The following is a 26014-nucleotide window of genomic DNA, read 5'->3' as shown; positions in this document are numbered from 1 at the left end:
ACCTATTTTAAGATTCTTAATGTATTTAGACTGCATTCAGATGTTAGTGTGAATGTTAGCATAAAAGTCAGGTTTGTTTGTAAGGCTTAGACTGAGTCATTTCTACCCCGGATTATAATCTCAGCACTGTATTTGTCAGTTTGTTGTTTGCCTGCTTTGAAGGTATGTGGATGAAGCACTTGATTTAGGAATGAGGACCTGTGGGATTTAATCCCTGTTTTAGAAGATTAGAGTCAGCATTGGTTCACATATCAAAGTTTAATAAAACTTTTCCACTTGACTCTATAACATCTGTCACAACAACCAACATATTTATTTTAGTTTTGGGGCTAACATCTCCAGCATCCCTACAAATACAAATCATTTTAGGCATGGGCTTGAATTTATCTTCACTGAGCTGAGCCATCTTCTCAGTGACCTAAAAGCTTTGACCCAGGTATTTTGTTTTGCTGCTTCATCAGTGATTTATTCATCCACCCTTTACTTCATCCTAGGAATTCAAACCACAAAGAATGCTGATGTTGCTTACAAGACATTTTGTCCCAGTGCATTTGTTTGCTTTCTCCTGGCTTGATTTGACCTTTTATCTCTCCCTCTTCCCCCACCTCTTTATTTGCTACTGTGTTTATTTCACCCTTCATTACCATCTTTCTTTAGATGACTTATTCATTCTTCCATTTATTCACCTGCTTTTGTTAAGTATCTACTCTGTGCTAGGTTATGGTGATGAGCAAGGTTAAAAAAAAAAAAAAAACATGATCACTGATCTTGAAGGCTTCTAGAATATTTTAAGAGATATAACCTAGTTAAAGAAAAAATAATGGCATGTTTTAAGTGCAACAAGAGCAGTAGTCACAGGATGCAATGGAAACACAGGAGAGAAAGCTTCTGGCTCAGCTAGGAGAGGTTAGAGAAACATTCAAAAAAGAGGCAGGTCCTACTCAGAGTGTTGAAGGACTTGTGAGAATTTATCAGGCAGGGAGGAGTGGAGATGAGGAAGGAGGTTAATGGAGCATTCCAACTATAAGGATAACATGAGTTACATTACAGAGATCCAATGAATCACAAAGTATTTTATTGAGTCCACCTACGTGTCAGGCAGTGTACTAAGCACTGTTCATGCAGAGGGCCAGTTTGGAGTAATGAAACTCCAAAGTTTGATTAGAATAGGCTTAGGAGAAAACGGGGGAGGAGAAATTGGAGACAATGAATATAGAGAAGTGTGTCAAGATTTGATCTAAAGAGAAGATACTAAGAGAGAAGATACAAGATCTGGAGAGGTTTTTGTTCTATTTTGTTTGTTAATGGAAAAAAAAGTATATCAAGGTTGTTTTCTAATGAGAGTAATTCAGTTGAAAGAAATATTAATAATGCAGGAGGGTGAGGAGAATTACTGGCACAATATTCTTTTATAGAAGAGGGGATGCAGACCAGGCGTAGTGGCTCACACCTATATTCCCAGCATTTGGCAAGGCCAAGGTAGAAGGATGGCTTGAGGCCAGGAGTTTGAGACCAGCCAAGACAACATAGCAAGTCCTTGTTTCTATAAAAATTAAAAATTTTTTAAAGATCAGCTGGGCATAGTGATGCACACCTGTAATCCTAGCTACTTGAGAGGCTGAAGCAGGCAAATCACTTAAGCCCAGGAGTTCGAGGCTGCAGTCAGCCATAATTGCATGCCACCACACTCTAGCCTGAGCAACAGAGTGAGACCTTGTCTCTAATATGTATATATACAGATATAATATATAATATATAAAATACATATTCTATATAAAATATATATTATATATTATATAAATAAAATATATATAAAATATAATATAAATAAAACATTATATATAAAATATATATTTTATATATATATAATATAAAGAAGAGGGGATACAGCCCAGTGCAAAGTGGAAAGGTTGGCTAAGTGGGATCATAAATAGTTATCCATCATAACAAGCAAGAAAGAAGTATGTATATTATTGGGAGCTCTTTTTTCTAAGTAAAATAGGAAGCACTTATCAGCTCAGAGTTACCATGGAGAGACTGCATTGATAGTTTGAGGAAAGAGAAGATATGAGATTTTAAAAGCTAACATATGTCAAATATTTATCACGTGCCAGGCACCATTCATGGGAATCAACTTTTATCCCTGTCCAAGAACATGGTTCACTTGAGAAACTTCATGCATGTGCAGCTTTAAGTGACCTAGAGTCAGTGTCTTAGACTAGAGAGGATGGGGCTGGATCATGAAGGGTCTTGTAAGCCATACTTAGTTTAGACTTTATGTGCAGTGAATAAATGGAGGGAGCACATGGAGGAAATTGTTCTGCAGAATTTTAAATAAAAAGAGTGATATGATCAGTTTTACATTTGGGACAGATAACTGAAAATATTATGAAAAAGGTCCTGGAGAAAGGGAGAATGTTGGAGGCAAAGAATCCAGAGAAAAGCTGAGTAGGGTTTAAGCTAAGGTTAATTGCAGGGAGAATGTAGAAGAAATATTTAGGCAGTAAAATGCTTAGGACCAGTCTGGACAACAAAGCGAGACCCTGTCTCTACTTAAAAGAAAAAAAAAAAAATAAGCCAAGCATTGAGGGCTGCACCTATATTCCTGGCTACTTGGGAGGCTGAAGCAGGAGGATTCCTTGAGCCCAGGAGTTTGAGGCTGCAGTGAGCAGCCTGGGCGAAAAGAGCAAGACCTTGCCTCTTAAAAAAAAAAAAAAAAAGGAAGTGACATGCTGATTAAAGTTAGGAGCCAGTCTCAAATGACATCTACTTTTATGCTCTGTTTTGAAAGATAATATCTTACCTAGTACCAAGAATAAAACACAAAACCACCTTTTAAGAAAAAATGAGTTCGGTTGGATGACTTAGCTCCAGTTGGCTATAATATAACTTGAAATTGACAAATATATTTAGCATTCTCATAATTAAAGATGGCATTGTTGACTGACAAGTTGAAAATAGAAAATTATTCATATATTACATTTTATTAAAAAATATTATTAAAGCTTTCTCATGATTTTGCACTCAATTTAGGAAGGATTAGGTCTGCTATATCTCCCACTTTGTTATTCTCTCAAACTTCTGTACCTGTAGTATATCTCATTACTGAAGCTGAACAAAACAAAATGTTCATTTTTTGTAATCAGACTTCTCATCCTTATCATCAGATTGTCTTTCCTCCTTTGGTTTATTTAAGAAGTGTGCATCAGCAGCAGCCGTTATGTCTTATGATGGCATAATTTCAAGTGTTCTAGGGGCCTAAGAAGTTATCCAGCTCTCATTTTGAGATGAGAGAATTCTTGCTGACTTGCCCAAAGTCATAGCTGGCAAATCTAGGACTTGAACATGAGAGTCTGTATCGGGGGAACCCGCCCCCAATATTTCAACATAGGTTCTTTCTATTTTCCCTAAGCATTGGCCAGTCTGAGAAAAAAAGAGAAAGAGTACAAAGAGGAATTTTACAGCTGGGCCTCTGGCGGTGACATCACATATTGGTAGGACCGTGATGTCCTCTGAGCCACAAAACCAGCAAGTTTTTATTAAGCAGGTTTTTATCAAAAAGGGAGGGGATGCAAGAACAGGGAGTAGGTCACAAAGATCACATGCCTCAAAGGGCAAAAAGATCACAAGGCAAAGGGCAAAGCAAAGATCACAAGACAGAGGGCAAAATTAAAATTACTGATGAGGGTCTATGTTCAGCTGTGCATGTATTGTCTTGATAAACATCTTAACAGAAAACAGGGTTCAAGAGCAGAGAACCGATCTGACCTCAATTTCACCAGGGTGGGGTTTTTTCCCCACCTTCTGAGCCTGAGGGTACTGCAGGAGACCAGGGCGTATTTCAGTCCTTATCTCAACCGAATAAGACAGACACTCCCAGAGCAGCCGTTTATAGACCTCCCCCCAGGAATGCAATTCTTTTCTTAGGGTCTTAATATTTAATATTCCTTGCTAGGAGAAGAATTTAGTGATATCTCTCCTACTTGCACATCTGTTTATAGGCTCTCTGTAAGAAGAAAAATGTGGCTCTATTCTGCCTAACCCCGCAGGCAGTCAGACCTTATGGTTGTCTTCCCTTGTTCCTTGAAAATCGCTGTTGTTCTGTTCATTTTCAAGGTGCACTGATTTCATGTTGTTCAAACACACATGTTTTACAATCAATTTGTACAATAGTGGTCCTGAGGTGACGTACATTCTCAGCTTACAAAGATAACAGGATTAAGAGATTAAAGTAAAGACAGGCATAAGAAACTGTAAGAGTATTATTTGGGAACTGATAAATGTCCATGAAATCTTCACAATTTATGTTCAGAGATTGCAGTAAAGACAGGTGTAAGAAATTATAAAAGTATTAATTTGGGGAACTGATAAATGTCCATGAAATCTTCACAATTTATGTTCCTCTGCCACGGTTCCAGCCAGTCCCTCCGTTCAGGATCTCTGACTTTCCGCAACAAGTCTGCTAACTCATTCCAGTGGTTTTTTCCAACTGCATCTCAGTTATCTTACATAGACTGCAAGAAGTGAGAAAGACAAGAGGTCATCTAGTCCAGCCTTGCTATTTTATACTTTAAATCCCTCAACCACATCCCTGATGAACTTTTGCCAGGCCGGTAATTAACAATATCACAAGGCTGTTCTGATTGTCTGTATTTCTCAGTGTTTGTTAGAGCAGGGATGTCCAACCCCCAGGCCACAGACCAATACTGGTCCAAGGCCTGTTAGGAACCCAGCTGTACAGCAGGAGGAGAGCATTACTGTCTCAGCTCTACTTCCTGTCAGATCAGCTGCGGCATTAGATTCTCATAAGAGTGCAAACCCTAGTATGAACTGTGCATGCAAGGGATCCAGGTTGAGAGCTCCTCATGAGAATCTAATGCCTGATGATCTGAGGTGGAGCAGTTTCATCTTGAGACTATTTCCCCAACCCCCCATCATATGGAAAAATTGTCTCCCAAGAAACCAGTCCCTGGTCCCAGAAAGTTAGGGGACCATTGTGTTAGAGAACTAAGGAAACCGTCCTCTACCTGCCACATAAGAATAAAGGAAACAATGGAACAGTTTCCCTACTTTCCCTAATTAACATGTATTCCCATTTTGAGGCAGTGAGTTGCTGGTACCTGCTTTCTCCTTCTTTCTCCAAATAGTACTTTAAAAGTATCTTATCCTGGCTGGGCGCAGTGGCTCATGCCTGTAATCCCAGCACTTTGGGAGGATGAGGCGGGTGAATCACGAGGTCAGGAGATCGAGACCATCCTGGCTAACACAGTGAAACCCCGTCTCTACTAAAAATACAAAAAATTAGCTGGGTGTGGTGGCAGGCACCTGTAGTCCCAGCTACTCGGGAAGCTGAGGCAGGAGAATGGTGTAAACCTGGGAGGCAGAGCTTGCAGTGAGCTGAGATCGTGCCTCTGCACTTTAGCCTGGGCAACAGAGCAAGACTCCATCTCAAAAAAAAAATAAAAATAAAGTATCTTATCCTAAAAGCACTTCTGTTTTTGGTTTAGGTTTTAGCTGTCTTTGTGCTGCGTAAGCATTGTCTCTTTCTCAGGATGTCACTTCTGGAGGCAGGAAAGGGTTATGGTTAATGCTAATCACTTTATCAAAATGTCTGATTTCTCTGATGTATAATTAATATTTTTCCCTTGCAACTAATAAGCAATTTGTGGAAAGTAAGATTTTTACTTTTAAAAGCATATCCAACCTTCTTGTGTCTCAAGTTAATGCTCGGGAAGCAATACCTGTCTCTTATATTTTGAAGTTATTCTTTCTAAGGCCTAAGATATATACCCATCAAATTATGCTCAGAATTTTTGTCTCAGCCATTTCACCAACCCTGAAATGATACGCTTTTCCTAAGTGTTATTTTCCTTAACCATATTTACTAGAGATTTGGAATATATTCAATAATATGCTATGAGTATGTTTTCTTCAAGTTCAATTATGTGTAGATGTCATTTAGAGAAACAGTATATTTTGGGGGGAATCCACTTTATGTGTCCCATCTTCTTTCCACATTCAGATCATGTGGATTAATGTCATAGTCTAGTAAAAAGCTTGTTTCTATTTTATCCTTAAGTTTAAAATGTTGTTCTTTCATTCTATTAGCATGATTCTTTTAGTATACTAACATTTATGTAAATAAGTTTTACATAAATACATTTATATAAACAAATCTTTAGTCTAATTCTTTTAGTATACCAACATTTATGTAAATAAATCTTAGTTTCTGTTCCACGTCCTAAGCTCCTTTACCATTCACATAATTCCATATTCCTCCTAAGTTTACTACAAAGAAGAATATTAGATGTATTGATTATGCAGTGATACTGCATCTAAAGCTGTCAGTCAAGAATGGCTGCCATAGCTAAGAGTATATACAAATCATCACTGTTACTTTATTTTATTTTTTTAATTTTATGTATTTATTTATTTTTTTGAGACAATTTCACTCTGTCGCCCACACTGGAGTACAGTGGTGCAATCTAGGCTCACTGCAACCTCCCCCTCCCAGGCTCTAGTGATCCTCCCACCTCCGCCTCCTGAGTAGTGAGGACTGGAGGCGAGTGTCCCCACACCTGCCTAATTTTTGTATTTTTTTGTGGAGATGGGGTTTCACCATGTTGCCTAAGCTGGTCTCAAACTCCTGGGCTCAAGCAATTTGATTGCCTTGGCCTACCAAAGTGCTAGGATAACAGACTTGAGCCACCGTGCCTAGTCCTGTCACTTTCTGAAAAATCCTATGAAGCATTAATAGAAGTGGGAATAATAAAATCACACTTAATTATGCCTGTTTTTAAATCTGCATATTGTTTGATTAATCACATCTTTTGGCCAAGTTGAAGGCATAATTTATATATTGTCTATAAGAATCAATAAACTAGTTTCTAAATATGTTTTAAATAAATAATTTAAAAATTAATTTCTCAAATATCCTCAACTATAAAGTTAGACCTATTTACTGTTTCTTGTAGGAGCCTATTGCTGTCAAAAATATCTGAAGTTCTATTCAGAGAAAAATAGAAATGCACAATGACTGGGACTTAAGTTGAGGAAAGTCAGCAACACTGTTCCCATCATTCTACCATAAATGTGGCAAAATCTTATTGTTTGTGACAGATCTATAGAATTAGATTTTCTTATATCTAAAGAAATATGTATAAATACATAAACGTAGGTATGTATAGCATGAACAGAATACAGTGCTATTTGACCATTGTCACAAGACTTATTTATAAAACCTCCTCAAGCTCTTGCCAATATCTTAGTTAAGATTGCATCTAAGGTGGGAGGAGGATGAAGATTGAAAAACTGTCAGGTAATGCTTGATTACCTGGGTGACAAAATTATGTTTACACCAAACCCCCATGACACACAGTTTACCCATGTAACAAACCTACACATGTCCCCCTTGAACCTAAAATAAAAGTTGGAAAGAAAAAAATTGGAAAAAAAAAAAAGGAACTTAAAGAGAAAAAAAAGATTGTATCTAGTAGTTTTACTAAGACTATAAAATTTCTGACGGCTCCACTACCTCCTCAAGATTGAGAACTAAACAACATGAGAAGCACAATTACATGCCAAAGATTCTTTTTGCTGTCGTCGTTTGTAGCATCCCAGTGGAATGTCTTTGAAAAAATTTTTTTTTATCTGTATTATCTCACCTGCTCTGAGTATTGGTGACAGTGATATATGCATTGTGATTAGACACCTAGCCTCCTGAATATAATGTATTTCCAGTATATTGTCCTTCTGAAGAGCCTGTTTACAATTCTTTGAACATTGCCTGCCAATAATTTAGCAAATTGTTATTGAATGTCACAGCTTGATTATAGAACATAGTAAGAAATCAACAAATTGAACACCAAACTGAATTTAATGCTAAAAATTATCCTTTTAAAAAATAATGTATTACTAATTTTTACTCATGAAATTTAACATTTCCAATCATTGCTTAGTTGTTGACTCAACACTCAAAAATAATATATGCTACTTTTAAAATCCCAAAACCTCCAGATTTGTGTACTGCCACCAGGTGTTGACAGGTGCCTTGATTCTTCTAGTTTGTGGTTCCAACGATAAGGTCAGGGTCCTGATACAGCAAAACCACCATCTGTCTTTGTTAAACTGAAATGAGAATGCGTTCCTTATTGGAAAGAAAAGTTACACGGTTTTATTATTATCATCAGTACTTAGAGAAGACTTAAAAAGCACAATTTAAAATGAACTCAAAGTTTCTGTGACTAGGAAATGATATGACTCAGGGAATTTAATACTTGGGATCCAAAACAAAGAAAACAAAATGACCCATAAAGAACCATGTTGTTTATGAGGGCAAACTATAGTAAACAAACAACATTAACTTCAAATGAGCACTGGAGAAAAATCCTGATTCTTTAAAATTGTTTTTAATATTATTCTCTTTAACTTAGTGATACCCAAAAAAGAATCAAAATTTTGTGGAGAGGAATATAATAACTGGTTGTCTTATCTGTATTAACAGGATTTTGTAAAAGCATTATTATTTCTGTCAATTGATTTTTAAAACATCTATCAACTTTTTTTCTTTTGTGTATAGATATCAATGTATCTCATAGATTGCTTCCCTTTTTTAAATTAAAAAGTATAAATCTTTATAAAAATTAACTATAACTTTATGAAAGTATGTTTAAACTTGAGCAGATTTTGTAAAAATTTAATGTGCAGAACATGTGTTGTTTTCAGCAACAGCTTAATTTCTTTAGTCACTTAACCTTTTTTAGACTTTTGTTTTTAAAAAATTTCTTTTTTTCACTCTGAATCATACCTAGGAATCCAGTCTCTCTAGCCTTTGTAATATATTGAAAAGACTTGAAGGCCATTTTGCCTTCAAACTTTTTTCCAGGAGTTTGTCCTTAAACCTCTAACATCTTATAAGTTTCCTTGTAGTTTTTCACATTTCTGTTTTATGTGTGCTTCCAATTAAGATGGTATTCTTCTGATTTCCTATTCCTGTGTCTTCCTGCTATGTGGAGTCTTCACAGATTTTTAGCAGCCAGGCCAGGAGATTGTATTCCTTCCTATATTGGCAGGTTGGATTCCCCCTGAATTAGCTCTTCCATTCAGAGGCTGCCACCGTTCTAGTTCGTGTCTTGAAGAATTGTATCACCCTCCTAACTGATATTTTAACAATAGTTGCAAACTCCTTATTATATGACACTTAAATAGCATAAGAGCTCCTTTTGCAGCACCTGACATCCTTTGAGGTTTATAGATTTGTTCAAAATGAAGGATGTACAAAAATATTAAAAATTTAACTTTTTAAAACTTAGATTAAGATGGCTTTATGCCATGGTATGTTGCTATCTACTCCTCCTGTTGTCTCTTGAGCCCACTGCATTCCAGCTTTAGTCCCTATCCTCAGAAACTGCTGTAGTCAGTCTGTGACTTTTGTGTTGCCAAATTCAGTTGTCGATTCTAAGATGTCAGTTTTACTTAATCTGTCAGCAGTATTTGATAGAGTTGGTCTTTCTTCCTAGAAACACATTCATTTGCCTGCCGGATATTTCCTGCCTTACTGACTGCTGAATTCTAGTCTCCTTTCTACATCCTCATCTATTTGGTCATCTAGAAATGTCCTAGGGCTTTGACCTCTTCTAGGCATCACTCCCAAAGTGGTATTCTGCAGTCATGGAGAATGACACATCTGTAGGCATATGACTCCCAAGTTTCTCAGCACCTGATGTGATGTATACTTATTTGTTCATTCCCTCTCTCCTTTCTCCTAAATATAAACTCTGTGAGAGCAGGGACTTTGTTCCTGTTCACCACTGTGTCTGCAATGCATAGAACAGTATCTAACACGTAATATATACTCATACTTTACATTGAATGACTTCTTAATTTATGGGTCATTCATCATTAATCTTGACCATAATAATGAATCAGCCGAAAACAGCACTTTTTTTATTTTAAGAAAAGTGTGTTATGTCTAGTTTATTTCAATAATACTAAGACAACTATCTCCTTACTACCTGAATTTATTTCAGCACAACCGATTTTGTTTTAATTGCTATGAGTTAAAAACTTTAAATACAGTGAGTTTTTTTAAATTCAGATAGAGATGTTTTTTAGCTTACTGCTTTTAAAAGACTGCAATTTAAAGGTTCTGTTAATTCTTCAAAAAAAGATAAATTAAGTACTTCATTTTCCTGCATAGTAAATCATTGACGTTCCTAACATTTTTTCAATGACTTATAAATTTTCTTTGCTTTGTTTGTGTTGTGACACGTTGTGTAAATGAGATTTGATATCAGAAGTAGGATCTACAAAACAAACACTAAATACTGGGGTTAGTACTAACATTTTCACTAAAGATGGACCCAGAAAAGTAGCCAAACACAGTATCACCCCGAGTCCATTCTGAGATACATACTGGAAAATTATAGTAATCGGTTCATTCAGGAAACCAAGTGACAATAGGTTAAGCCATGAGTAATATAAGTAACATTTCTTTATCTTCCACTATTAAAAAAAAACTTGTAAATCTTTATTTAAATGAACACCGAATTAAAGAAAACTGAGCCAAAGAAATGTAAGTCTAAAATGAAATGCTCAATTTTGATTTATCAGAGATATGAGCCTTACTAAGTTTTAAGTTAACAAATTTGGACATTAACACATATTAATCTAAATTAATTAATTCGACCTTTGTTTTCAGTTTTAGAGAAATGTAAACTTGTTCAAAAATATAGCAGAATATAAACTATTTAAAATAACAGTTTATACTTGCATACCATTTGAAATGCTTTGTTTTTGCTTGTGTTCTCTGCTAAATTTTTTTTCCATTGAATCTGTGCTGCTTCTTTGCCAATGTTTTCCACTGTAGAATCTCCATCTCGCAACCTTGCTTCTCGTGAGCGCATTTACAAAAATTATGGTGTAGCTGGGCCTGCCTCTGCTCTCTCATCTCTGTCTCACAAACTGAAGGGTGGGTATACATGCATTCATGGATGGGCCATTCTTAATGAACATAGGGAGTGTCATTAAAGATGTTTCCGTTCATCTCAGTCATGTTCATGCCATTCCATTTTTTAAATTAAAGTTTATCATTTTATTTACATTTGTATATGTTTGAGTAATTTATGATGCTCCTATTCAGTATTATAGTATAGATTATCCCAGTAGCTATGCATGTTCATTACATCTATAGGTTAAACATTACTCTTACTTAATTTTAAAACTTTATGAGATCATTAAAATTAAAATAGGTATAAAGAAAGAATTACCTAATTTGGGGAATTTTTAAAATCATTTTTATCAGAAAAAGATGATATATGTGCAAGGCATAAAGCACATTTTTTAGTCTTAAACTTATTGTTATATAATATAAAAATCATTTTACTATTTTAGTCTTTTATGAGAAACACTGATAATGAACTTAAAGTTTTTAAGTTTAAATTAGTTATTAGGACTCGTGTGTCTATTTACATCTATATGTAAACCTACCTGTCCTGTCTGGCATAAATTTTTCTAATATTGTTTTCCTAGTGACTAAGTTTTAATATTTTAAACTTAGAAATGTTTAAACTATTGACAATTGACAAAATTTCAGACAATTTAAAAATATGTTTTTGGTTTTTTGAAACACTACAGATGCCTACTTAAATATTTTGTCTTAAAGTATTATTTAATTAAATTTAAATCTTGTAAATCTTTTAAAATCTTGTATTTAAATAAAATTTTATCAAAAAGAACTTTTACAGCAATGCCTAACATATCATATAAGTTTTTCAACTAATTACTGATTTTCTTTTTTTCTTAGAAATAGATAAGACAGCTATATGTTTCTCATTATACAATTGACAGTATAAACATATAAATAGGAAATATAAAAATATACTAAATAGTATTGTACAACCTGTGCTATATAGTATATAGTATTGTGTGTAATAGCATATAGTATCATGTAACCTGATATATGCTATATATCATGCCATGTGATATATGCATATAGTATTATGATATAGTATGATCCTGATAATTTATGATTTTGGCATGAAAAAATGTATGGGTCATTTAGTGAATGAATGCTTACCATTTAACATGTTTAGTAACATTTAACTTGCTTGCCCTAAGTTTCTATCCTGTCATTATTATTTCTTCAGGATTCCTTTAAAGTTAGAAAAATGTTTGCATATTATCACTTAAATGTAAGAGTACAGTCATTAAATAAATTAGGAGATGAATGTGAAAGTATTATGTACAGTCTAAAGATTTTTAGCAAACTGTTTATATTTGTTGATATTTTGAGCAGCCACAACATACAATTTTTAGTAATATTTAATAACATGCTGCAAAACATTTGAAACACAAATGAAGAAGATAAACATAAATTAGCACAGGGGCTTACCCCACTTAACAGGCATAGTTTTTTTTAATATATAAAATACATTTTGGAAAAATAAATTTTTCAAAAAGATTTAGTTATCATTTGAGAAATACATCTGAAAAAGAAATATTTCTGCCATTGTTTGTATGCCTAAACTTCAACAGGTATTTAGCTGTCACCACTTACAGATCTTAAGAAAATATTCACCACTATTAGAGATATAATAAGATATACAAATGCCTATTCTTTCTAACACTATGTAATAAACTTTTTTGCTCACATATGACAAGTGGTGTTCCTGGTATTTGGCAGATTCCATTTTTCAGGCAACCACAGAGGTTGTTTTCATGATGAGTAAATAACCTACCATCGTAAGTTCATATGCATTCCTAGAATAGAGGTAGCATCAGCAGGTATTCACCATTCCTTTGCATGCAGCTGTTGTGCAGGTCAACCACTAAGACACATCTGACACAGGAAGTAGATAATCTTTGTCAGGAACCCTTCCTATTTGTTAGAAATCCTACACAAGTTGTCCTTTTTTATAAATTAGAGAGAAAACCTCTTTCAGTTTACAGATGGATTTTTTAGAGAAAGGGATACCAAATATAAAAGACTTACTAATTGTTTGTCTAGATTCCCATTATGTGTGGTTCAGTTTCTGAAATAAATGTGATGATAAAGGTGATAAACATGTCTCCAGCTGTCAGATTAATAACAAAAAACAAGTATTCCAAACATCACATACTCAAAATTAATGGCCATGACTACTGATGTTTAATCTACCAAATATAATTTGTTTACCAAATTTGCCATATGCTATTACTAGGTCAGTAAGATTAGATGGGTAGCAATTTTTTGAACTACTTTTGAACAGTTTAAGGGTACTTATTCATAGATCACATCTGTTTATCTGTGCTCTCCCAAGACAGCATTGATAGTTAGAATTCTAAATTGAGATTTTTTAAACCCTTTTTTCAAAACTTAGCCCCATCTGTTAATACTGTATTTATAAAACAGAGCACATAATATGATAAAGGAGGTTAATGATTGAATAATGAAGCTTTGCAAGAAACTAAAAAGCATTATGTTTTAGTTACTTTTATTCATCCAAAGAACAGGAAAAATTATCTTAAATATTGGCATGTTGCAATTAAACATTTAGTTCATCAGTGTGCCCTGTATAAAGTACTTGCCATACTCTATTATTTCACCACGTAATTACTCAGTTTGCAAGTATCTAACCCTTACACATCAATAACTAATGTCACCTCTGTCCTGTGGCCTTGGGAGCCTTAATTGTAAAAAGTAGACTTCTGGAGAAGCTGAATACTTGGGAGTAGCAGAAGAAAAAAATCAAGAAAATTGGAATATATTACTCATTCAACAAATATTTATTGAATACCTACTGTATTCCTGGATTCATTCTTGGTATTACATCAGTGAAGAGTAACAGACAAAAATACCTGCCCTTGACAAAGACCGGGGCAGATTCTCCAGCACTACTGTCCCGAGCCATAGAGAACCAGAGCGTGACTATACACACTTAACACATGCACGGAAGCATAAAAAACATTTTCCTACATCATCTGAATTTGTTCACGTCCTTTTTTCTTTTAAAAAATAATAACATGCAGTTATAGCCAGTTAACAAATCTACCTTAATTTCCTAGGAACTCTCTTTGAAAAAATATAAATACTTCCAGATAGGTTTATGGATTTTCAGTTTTTTATACCACTTGAAACCCTTCAGTCAGATTGCTTTTCTCCTAACAACTAACTGGTATCACTTGCACTAAGAGTAGAAGTTTTTATTTTAAGGAGGAAAGGTGATGTTGAAGTTTGTACCATTTACTTGAGTCACAGACAGCCTGGCTCTAATGTCTCAAAGAAAAGCATAAAATAGAATGAAGGAGAGACACTGAATGAAGGCAGGGTGCTAAAAACAATTAATGTCCATGCAGAAATATCTAATGCTTTGCCTTAGAAAAGGGAGGTGATTCTTCTTTTCATCCTGTTTTTCTGTCATTCTCCTGACTCCTTGTTTTGAGGGTCCACAGTTCAGACCACTCATTCTGAGGATCCACCGTTTCTGTGGTTTCCAAGGGAACACAGGCTCTGAGTTCTAAGCAGCTAAGCTTCCTGAACTTTTGGAGTGTAACCTGTTTATAAATAATTAAATAACAGCTTCAGGGCATTCATATGCTCATTGTAAACTAGTCTAATCTGATCATAAAACAGAGTGCCTCTTAAGCAACTCTTTATTAGCCTAATTGTTTGTATGCATACACTTAAAAATTATAATTGTGTCTATGCATAAATTCAGTTCTCTGATTCAACAAAACCCATACCGTTGCCCTAAGGATGCGAGGTGTCACTCTGCTGGAAATTTAGCTCTACTCTACATTTAAAATACAAGTTTTAACATTAAATAATTTCTTATTCCCCAAAAGATCAATTTCTGTCTCTTTCTAGTCCCTCACTGAATTTAAATTCTAACTAGTTATTGCACTAGGGCAGAGGTTGAGATATCACTGATAGTTCACACTGGATTTGTTCAACCTGTTGTTTTGCATCCATGAAAATAGTTTTTGGTGGTAATGGTTGTGTAATGATGTGCAGAAATTTTATTAGAAATATTTCCCCCTTCTTTCCTTTATTCTTCAAGTATTTTAGTATGTATGACAAACAATATAAATTTTGTAGCTATGTTTTTTTATTTCAGTGTTTAGTGGCTAAATTATCAGTAAGTTATAATTTTATTAATAAGTTTCACTATAAAATGGACCATACAGGTGATCGAGGAAACATCTCAACATCTTCTAAACCAGCCTCTACATCAGGAAAATCAGAGCTGTCCTCTAAACACAGCAGATCGCTTAAACCTGATGGACGTATGAGCCGGACTACTGCTGATCAGAAGAAGCCAAGGGGCACAGAAAGTTTATCTGCTAGTGAATCCCTCATCTTAAAATCTGATGCTGCAAAGTTGAGGTCAGATTCCCATAGTAGGTCATTATCTCCCAACCATAACACCTTGCAGACATTGAAATCTGATGGGAGGATGCCTTCTAGCTCCAGAGCTGAATCCCCAGGACCAGGTTCTCGGTTGTCATCTCCTAAGCCAAAGACTCTCCCAGCCAATAGGTCTAGCCCATCGGGTGCTAGTTCTCCACGCTCCTCCTCACCACATGATAAAAATCTACCTCAAAAAAGTACTGCTCCTGTTAAGACAAAGCTTGATCCTCCTCGGGAACGTTCGAAATCAGACTCTTACACACTTGATCCAGATACCCTCCGCAAGAAGAAAATGCCCCTCACAGAACCTTTGAGAGGACGGTCAACGTCACCAAAACCAAAATCAGTACCAAAGGATTCCACAGATTCCCCTGGATCTGAAAATAGAGCTCCCTCTCCCCATGTGGTACAGGAAAACCTCCACAGTGAGGTGGTCGAAGTCTGCACCTCAAGTACTTTAAAAACAAATAGTCTAACAGACAGCACCTGCGACGACAGCAGTGAATTTAAGAGTGTGGATGAAGGTTCAAATAAAGTTCATTTTAGCATTGGAAAAGCACCACTGAAAGATGAACAGGAAATGAGAGCATCTCCCAAAATAAGTCGAAAATGTGCTAATAGACACACCAGGCCCAAAAAAGAAAAATCAAGTTTTCTTTTCAAAGGAGATGGATCCAAGCCTTTAGAGCCAGCCAAGCAAGCCATGTCTCCTTCTGTGGCCGAATGTGCCAGAGCTGTGTTTGCTTCCTTCCTCTGGCATGAAGGCATAGTACATGATGCAATGGCTTGTTCTTCTTTCCTAAAGTTCCATCCTGAACTTTCCAAAGAACATGCTCCTATAAGGAGTAGTTTAAATAGCCAACAACCTACAGAGGAAAAAGAAACCAAGTTAAAAAATAGACATTCATTAGAAATATCATCTGCACTGAATATGTTTAATATTGCACCCCATGGACCAGATATATCTAAGATGGGTAGCATCAACAAAAACAAGGTATTGTCTATGCTTAAGGAACCACCTCTGCATGAAAAATGTGAGGATGGGAAAACCGAGACCACTTTTGAAATGTCCATGCATCACACAATGAAGTCTAAATCTCCTCTTCCCTTAACTTTACAACATTTAGTGGCTTTTTGGGAAGACATCTCTTTGGCTACTATCAAAGCTGCTTCCCAGAATATGATTTTTCCAAGTCCTGGTTCCTGTGCAGTTCTTAAAAAGAAAGAGTGTGAGAAAGAGAATAAGAAGTCCAAAAAGGAAAAAAAGAAAAAAGAAAAGGCAGAAGTTAGGCCCAGGGGTAATTTGTTTGGAGAGATGGCCCAGCTGGCAGTAGGAGGACCAGAGAAAGATACCATCTGTGAACTGTGTGGGGAGTCACATCCATACCCGGTAACCTATCACATGAGACAAGCTCACCCAGGTAAATGATACTGTTGAATGTACGTATAAGTGCTTTTTTCTTTAATGAACCAGATCACTTCATTTGAGCTGTTCTATGAATTTTGTCAAAGGATAGGGAATTTATAGTATCTTAGAATGTCATTTTTAAAGTACATTATCAGTACAGGGTTTTGTGAAAAACAGATAAATTCTAATATTATGATGGCCAGGTCATTTAGTGCTATTTCACTTTCATGTAGCATGTTTTAAAAAATATTATGTGTTACCCAAAGGGTGTGCCATTAATGTGTCTGTCTCACACAGCAGAAACAATGGCATGCCCATACACACAGGGCATCTCCTTTGATTTTACTATTTTCCTGTTCAGAATTGCAAATTAAATTAGATTAGATTGATTTCTATAGGCTTTTTCCTACGGAAGTGATATTGTTTTATCAGAAGACTGCATTTTCAGTAAATGTAATGATTTCTGTAACATTGACTAATATTCCAAATTCACCTAATACAAATTTGGTTAATTTTTTTCTTTGTCTACATATTATACCTCAAATGTCTTATGAATATGTGATTTCTGAAAATATATCATTGTTATAGAACTTTTATACTTGTATTGTCTAATTTTATTGACATAATTAAGTATATCTAAATGTACCTATATTCTATCTCTCTTTTAATCTGCCTGATTAGAAACTAAGTATCTCTCATATTTGGGGCATCATTTAATTGATTGCTTTTTGATCAAGTAAGCTATTTTTCTGATATAGTTAATAGCCTGAAAAATAAGATATCTACTTCAGTATTTTGCTTTCTTTGAGAAGGTAAATCTGTCATTAATGTATGAGTAATAAGAATCAAACTATTAAGGACACTTGGAATGTTAAATATTTATTTTTGGTATTGTTTCAAGGTTGTGGCCGATATGCTGGTGGACAAGGTTACAATAGCATTGGGCATTTTTGTGGAGGATGGGCTGGTAACTGTGGTGATGGTGGCATAGGAGGAAGCACTTGGTATCTGGTATGTGATCGCTGTAGAGAAAAATACCTCCGCGAAAAACAGGCTGCTGCAAGGGAGAAGGTATTTTATTCCATTTGGAGCTATACTTTTAATGATATGGATACACTTTATAAAAATACCTTGTTATGATCTTACTACATCAGATAATTCCACATAGTTGATATTAAAAGATCAGTTTTTATAATGGAAATCATATACAAATTTAATATTTGTACTAAGTCAAATGCTTTTAATTTTAAAAATGAACTATATATTGGAATAACACTAGATAACCTCTGCTACATATGCCTTATTGACAAATATTTGTTGTGTAACTCTTTATTATTAATTGTCTGTTATTCTCGCTATGGAGATCTTTCCTTTTCACCTTCTTTCTCTTTTCCTCTTTTTTTGGCTCCTTTGTTTTCCTATTCCATATCTACTCTCTCTTTTCTTTATTCACTCTAGTGGCACCTAACTAAAAAATTTCACTGAATATGCGCACTGAAATGATTTACTTTTCAAAAAAATGAATTACATTTAGATTTAACTAGTTAGGTGTTAAATTTTTCTGAAGAAGGAAAGGAAGTATAGTTTGTGTTTGATACAAAATTGTCTCGGTCAGCCCAGGATGAATATGAAATGAATGTTGTTTTTTATAATCTTATTATCTTAAAATAGCTTTACAAGTCTTTAATAATTTTTATTGGAAACTCAAAATACTTAGCTTAAGAAACTAAGGGTTTTAATGTAAGTCAGAAAAGATTAGTTGATTTTTTTCTTTGCCAGGTCAAACAATCTAGGAGAAAACCAATGCAAGTCAAGACCCCTCGTGCCTTGCCCACCATGGAAGCTCATCAGGTGATTAAAGCCAATGCACTCTTCCTGCTGTCCCTGAGCAGTGCAGCAGAACCAAGCATTCTGTGTTACCATCCTGCAAAGCCATTCCAATCTCAGTTGCCCAGTGTAAAAGAAGGCATTTCTGAGGATCTTCCTGTGAAAATGCCTTGTCTCTACCTGCAGACATTAGCTAGGTAATAAAATTTTGCTGTTGTTTTTTAATCACCTTTGGATTAACAGCGATTGTTTATTGATATCTAGGGTAGTTCGGTATTTGACCTACACTTTATTAGGTATTGTGTACTATAAACAAACTTCCAGGCATTTATTTTTTGAGTTGCCTTGACTGACATAATGACTTTATGGTAATAGGTATTTAAAAAACTATAAAAATGCTTCCTCAATTTGCATTGTATTAATACAAAACATGTCTTAGAAAATAAGACTATAGCCATCTTTTACTCTTTGGTAGGCTGACTTCACTCTGTTAGTGTGAAATGCTGAAGTGTAAAGAAAGTGTGTTTCCTGAGCAGTCTTTTATTTCGTAAATTATTCATTCTGTTAGCATTTAAATGAATACCAACTGGGCACCTACCAGCCTTGTGCTAGGCCCTGAATGTATGAATATAACAAAATCCTGGCTTCTATATACTCATACTCAGATGTCAAGTCTGACATGTTAGTGAAACATTTGAAATGCCATGTGAGGAGTGCTACAATAGAAGTATGTATGTAAGATGCTGTTAGAGCATAAAAGATGGAGAGTATCTGAATCTTCCCCAGGAAATCAGAAAAGGCTTCCCAGAGGGTCTGAGCCCTTAGTAGAGTCTCAAAGGATAAATAGAAATCTGTCACGCAAGTGACAGGAAGAAAGCGACTCTTGGAAGAATAACCCAGGTGAGTAAAGACACAAATGAAATCTCATTACACATTTCAGGAATCACGGGTTGTTAAAGGACTGGCTACTGGAGGAAATAGGTGAAAGCCCGTTCAAGGTGATTGGTTCACCCAAGTAATGTCGGGCTCTGTAGCCCAGGTTAAGATTGCATTTTATCCCATGAGCAGAGGAAACAGTGGAAGAATTTTAAACAGAGAAATACATGAACTGGTTTGCAATTAAAAAATCACTGTGGAATGTGGAAGCTAATGTGGAGACTAGATAAAAGTGCATTACTGGAGATAGAGAGAAACCTGTTAGTATTCTGTTTTCATACATTGGACCTCAGTGGTGCAGCCTGTACTTTCACACATTATGCACTGACACTCCAAAAGAGCCTTTCATATACCAAAATCAAATTTTTTTCATCAGCTGACAAATGAAGATAATCTAGATATTGCCCACTGACATGGCTTGCCAACCAACAGTTCCATTTTGGAAATTGTCCTTTTTGTGTAGCAGAGTTGTATGGTTTTTAAAATTTTGTGCTTACTATTACAATAAAATGAATAAGCAACAAAAATGAAAATATGAGACTAAGTACATTTGAGACTGAGGTGGAAATCATCAGTATGCCAAATACAGTAGATCTTTAGTGTGAATCACACCACTCAGTGGACTTAGGTTAGCAACTATTTGTTCATTTTGAAAAGGAAAGAATCAAATTGTAAAACATGAAAAATGCTAACACAGCATAATTATAGATTTTTTTCTTTTTAGCTCTCTGGGGAATGGGCACCCCTTCCACCCTGAACCACAGAAAATTGCATATATCTAATATTTTTCAAATATGATCTTATGTATGTTCCTACCCAAAAAAAGTAACTGCTTGTATTTCAGTGTTCTGTGCAAGAAATAATAAGCATGAACCAAGGCAGTGATGATAGGGAATGAGAAGAGAGAATGGCTCTGAGAGGAAACCTAATATTCATGGGCTTGAAAGATGATGATGATAGAGGGCTAAGCCTACTACAACACTGGAAATATTTTAGCTTAAGCAACTGGATGGTTGGTGGGCTTATTCACCAAAACACTGGAAGATGGAAAAGTTCTCAAAAGGAAAGAAACTGAGTTCAATTTTGGATTTGAAATGTTTGTGGTACCTGGAATGTTGATGAATAAAATTATCAGACTTTATTGTCACCTACCTACATCTACGATTATTTTAATACTTTGCCTTTAACTATGATTTACATGTGCTGCTTTTCCTGTTATGAAAGAGATTAAAAATGGAGAGGATCTGTATTGCCATCATGCTTTAAGTTATTGGGTTTGATTTAATGCAGGCATCATCATGAAAATTTTGTGGGCTATCAAGATGACAACCTATTCCAGGATGAAATGAGATATCTACGTTCAACATCTGTACCTGCCCCATATATATCAGTAACTCCTGATGCAAGTCCTAATGTATTTGAAGAGCCAGAGAGCAATATGAAGTCTATGCCACCAAGGTATTTTAGTTCTCTCCTGTCTGTTGAATAGCTAGTGTTTGGTGGAAGAAAGACTTTGAACTAGAAAAGAGTCCTGTAGAAGTTCTTTAATACATCTGTGAGCCAGTTTTGCTAACTGTTGGAGCAGTAAGAAAAAGCATACATGTATGACTAAGGTAAGGTCCTTGATGGGAGAGGCAGACTAGTTGGAGAGAAGAGATCAGCTAATGAAGGAATTAAAGATTACATTATATGACATTACTTAATGCTGTAGTAAATCAGAGTAGGGAAGGGTTACTTTGAGTTTTCATGGGAGCAGTGGCATTGAAAATAAATCTTAAACTTCTTGGATTATTGTTTACAGTGCCTCCTAACTTAGGTATAGTAGTATCAGAGTAAAGAGCTTCTCGGAAAGCTGAATGGAAACTTGTTACAATAATATAATACACAAGAAAATAGAGGCCAGGCGCTGTGGCTCACACCTGTAATCCCAGCACTTTGGGAGGCCAAGGCAGGTGGATCACCTGAGGTCAGGAGTTCGAGACCAGTGTGACCAACATGGTCACAAAAATACAAAAGATTAGCCGAGCATGGTGACACACACCTGTAATCCTAGCTACTCAGGAGGCTGAGGCAGGAGAATTACTTGAACCTGGGAGGCAGAGGTTGCAGTGAGCTGAGATTGCACCACTAAACTCCAGCTTGAGGAAAAAAAAAAAAATAGAGTACCGCTGAAACTTTTTTAGAGGACGAATGATGTGATAAAAATGCAAAGGTAGTCTCACAGTGACAATTGAGAAGCTGACATATGGATTAAAGAGATATATTTTGTAGGAAAAATAAGTGTGACTTGTTGACTAACTGGATAATGAAAAAGATAAGTTTAAGATGGCATGAAGATTTCAGTCATGAATAACTGTGAACATGGTATCATTGGAAAGGAAGACATTTGCTGAATGAAAAGAGAATGTGCTTATTAAAAGAGCATGCCACTGTGTTACTACTATACAGCTATAATTATAAACTAATATAATAAATACTTTAATGAGCGCAATGGGACATATATATCCAAATGAGGTTTGTTTGTTTTTTTTCATTAAAAATACATGCAACTTCTCCCCTCCCCAACTGTGTGGATTGCTCGTCAGAATTTCTTTGAAGCTGCTCTTGACATTTTCTCCAGAGTGCAGTGCAACCTTTTATATCTTTAAAAGTGATAAAGTATTTCTAAAGGAGATACACTTTTTAAAAGAGTTAGAAACTGTTTTGAGGCTAGTCTGACAAGTGTGATTCTCATTGGGTTATTATTACCCCTTAGGATCAAAATCCAGGAGGCTGAGGCAAGAGGATGGCTTCAGGCTAGGATTTTGAGGTTACAGTGAGCTACGATTGTGTCACTGCACTTCAGCCTAGGTGACAGAGCAAGACCCCGTCTGTTTAAAAAAAAAAAAGTTGATGAATAAATGAATTCATTAAATCAGTGGTTCTCAATTGAGGGTGATATTTGCCTCTCTGTTGACATCTGGCAATATTTGGAAATAACTTTGTCACAACTGGGCTAGTTGAGTTGGCATCCTAGTGAGTTGAGGCCAGGGATGTTGCTAACCATCCTACAGAAGGCAAGACAGCCTAACAAGGAATTACCTGGCTCAGGGTAGCCATTCAATTAAAGATGTCATCTTTACTTTCTTCTTTGGATTTTCTTGTGTTGCTTGAATTCTTTCACAAGCAATTTTTTTTTTTTTTTGGTAAAAAGTCACTTTTTAAATTTGTGTAATTTTTTTTAAGTTAGTAGAAAACTTCCTCTGAAAACAGAACAAATGTCTGTGCTTTATAGTAACACCATATATAAAGTGAATTAAGTTAATGTTTCCCTGTATTCTAGTCATTCTGGAACCAAACAACCTATACTAACACCCAGGGACATTTACTGCCATCAGTTATGTACAGTATTTATAGTCTATTCAAACAAGAATGTACATAAGCTTAGAGAAGTGGTGAGTAAAGAAAACACCCAGGCAGTTAGCCATCTATTAGAAAATAGATAATTTTACCAAGGGACACAGGATTTCAAACCTGGCTTGAATGATGGAAAAAACTGCAGAACCAAAGGTGAGCAAAAATATTCCAATTTGAATTCAGGTGACAGAAAAAGGAGCTCACGAAAAGAATAGTTTCTAAATTTGTTTTAGAGAAATAAGAAAGAGAAGGGATTTCTCTTTTTTTATAAAATGTGTCAATAAAGGAAATTGTATAGCTCTTTTAATAACTTTGTAAGTATTTTTAAATGTTGCTTTAATAAATAGAAAAGCTGTTAGTTTACTTAAGCCTGAATAAAACCATTAAGTTCTTTTATAGAGTGTAAATACAACACTGGTGCCAAAAATCAGTTTGTTACCTCTCATGACACCTTGATGCAGCCATCCTCCAAGGGCTTTGGGCAACATTTCCCAAGAGTGAGAAACCTCACAGAACACTGAAGACACCAAAAGAAAACTTTCGAACCAAATTTTGCTTTCTGTTTTATTAGGTTTTCATGTGTACATATCCATTTTCTTTCTATTTGGTGCACTTACGATTATATCTGGCTGTTTTTCCTGAATATTATGACACATGAATTCCACCCCAGTGCTTTTGATTCTAAAAGGAGCTTGGAATCCTTTCTTCTTTTTCATTTAAAATGCAAAGTAGATTTAAGAAAACCATAAGTTTTAAGGTACAGTGCTGAAATCAGTCAAAATGTTACGCATTTGACAGGATCAAATTATGATTTAAAGAGAGATTATCAATTTGGCTTTGATTTTGTTTCTCCACATGAAATATTGAGTCTCATATTTTGCATCATTATAAGTATAGTTACATTTCATTCAGCTCTTCTGAGTTTGTATCTGTTGCATTGTTCCATCTACAGTTTAGAAACCAGTCCCATAACTGATACTGATCTTGCAAAGAGAACTGTCTTCCAAAGATCATACTCAGTTGTTGCTTCCGAATATGATAAACAACACTCCATTTTACCTGCACGAGTTAAAGCTATTCCTAGAAGAAGAGTTAACAGTGGAGACACTGGTAAGTATAAGGATAAAAAAGAATATTGAGTGATCTGACTACTATAAATAAAAAAGAAAATGGTTTTATTTGCATATAGTTTTTAAAATTTAATTTTTGAAGGAAAAGGCATGGGATAATTTCTAATGTGTAATTGACATTCCTTCTATGTGACATAGCTATAAATGTGCATCTCTAAATTTTGCATCTTAGTTGAAGGGAAATCTGGAGATCATTCAGTGATTGTTCGAGAATAAATTGACCTTTACAATCTTACTTGTTAGGTATCTAAGCCAAATGTTACAACCATTATCCCTTCCACTAAACTTTTGTGGACCAGGAGTTCCAATGACGTACACATTCACGGTTATCTCTCCACCCCAACTGAAGCTTGATAACTCTTGGAGCTGCCATCATTCTAAGTAGATAATAAAACTTTGGGGATATAAATAGCCCTTAATCAGTTTAAAAAAAAAAAAAAAGAGTTACATGATCTGGACCAGTTGGTATCAACAGCCCCAAATTGGAGCTGGGGATTCTACCTCAAGAATAATTTTAAAAACCCAAGAAGAACAGGGTAATATAGTGATAAATTATCAGAGAGATCACTTGCTAAAATGAAGATTTGGCCTAAAAATTATAGTCAGATGATTAAGTTATCTTATTGAAGACTTTTTAAGAAAAACATTATTGAAAATTGCCCAGCAATTTATAGGTTCATTCAACAAATATTTTTGACCTCCTGTTAAGAAATGTTTCTTATAAAGCCATCTTTTAGAAAATGATGCAGATGAGATGTAGATTTCATTTAGAGAGAATATAAATCACTTAGCTTTTAGAGTGTTTTAGAAAATGTGAACTTTAGATTCAGCTCTGATTCAAAACCCACCTCTACAACTTAATAGCTATATGACTTTCAGAGAGTAATATATTTAATCTTTCTGAACCTTGGTTTCTTCCTCAGTAAAAGTTGAAATTGTTATGATTTGTGTCATGTGCAAAAAACCAATGACAAAGGCTTTGAGTGAATATATTAGATATTATTATCTTAAATATATATGCACTGCCTATGAAAATTAATAATTTTCTTTTTCTTTAATAGAAGTTGGTTCTTCCCTTTTGAGACATCCGTCTCCTGAGCTTTCTCGGCTAATCTCAGCCCACAGCTCTCTTTCTAAAGGAGAACGAAATTTCCAGTGGCCAGTTTTAGCTTTTGTTATACAACATCATGATCTAGAAGGTCTTGAAATAGCAATGAAACAGGCCCTAAGGAAATCTGCTTGTCGAGTTTTTGCTATGGAGGTATGAAGACATTAATGAAATTACTGATTCATTGATCATACAAATCATGTGATGATTCTATTTAACGATGCCACTTTTTTACCAACAGAAATTGTGTGAAATTAAAAGGCATTAGCCAATTAAAAGTATTAAGTGTTCCTATAAAAATCAGACTCTAAAGTTTATGAATATAAATGAATTTAGAATTTCATATTTAAGCACTCTAAAGAAATTTATTTCTGTATTGCTTTACTATTTGAATCTTGAGATTATCTTTTTTTTAAAAGCTTTTTATACTCAGAATGTCATTTTATTAGAATGAAATGACAGAGTAATCATGGAAAGAAGATAAGGAGTAGGGCTTTTGAGTTGTAAGTTGACCAGTAATAACTTCTCTGGGCCTTTGGTCTCTGGAAATAATAGGATTACTGTATATTACAGGCCTATATATAGTAAATCTGTGTTTTTATTGAATGTAATAAATAACCTACCACTTCATGGATGGGAATTATATGAATATATTTAAGTAAATGGTTGCTTGCCTAGAGCTTGAGATACACTTTGTGTTCATCCAGATGCAAGTTGGAAAAAATGTGCTTGAATAAATTAATATTAAAAAGAATTTTCAAAGTAAAATGTGATTTGAAAAAATATTTTGGTATTGTATCTTATAAATTATTTTTCCTGTT

At 35.0% G+C, this 26014-nt stretch overlaps 1 protein-coding gene across 23 annotated transcripts in view; it reads left to right on the top strand.

The window, feature by feature from the left end:
* MYCBP2 (MYC binding protein 2) overlaps positions 1–26014 on the top strand; it is a 282961-nt gene that overhangs the window by 213459 nt on the left and 43488 nt on the right. For 12 of the 23 annotated variants that reach the window (XM_063792227.1, XM_063792226.1, XM_009427099.5 and 9 more), the window contains 6 exons: positions 15166–16809; positions 17698–17867; positions 18576–18820; positions 20850–21017; positions 23908–24065; positions 25147–25346. In XM_063792227.1, coding sequence (XP_063648297.1) covers positions 15166–16809; positions 17698–17867; positions 18576–18820; positions 20850–21017; positions 23908–24065; positions 25147–25346 — 2585 coding nt within the window. Of the gene's footprint in view, positions 1–10867; positions 10970–15165; positions 16810–17697; positions 17868–18575; positions 18821–20849; positions 21018–23907; positions 24066–25146; positions 25347–26014 lie in introns of all 23 variants that reach the window. The other 11 variants (XM_063792229.1, XM_009427092.5, XM_016925407.4 and 8 more) reach the window with 1 other exon arrangement.

The sequence above is a fragment of the Pan troglodytes genome, chromosome 14, assembly GCF_028858775.2.
Source record: "Pan troglodytes isolate AG18354 chromosome 14, NHGRI_mPanTro3-v2.0_pri, whole genome shotgun sequence".
Classification (NCBI taxonomy): Eukaryota; Metazoa; Chordata; class Mammalia; order Primates; family Hominidae; genus Pan; species Pan troglodytes.
Note: the sequence above shows the minus strand (reverse complement) of the source record. Positions and strands in the feature narration are given on the sequence as shown.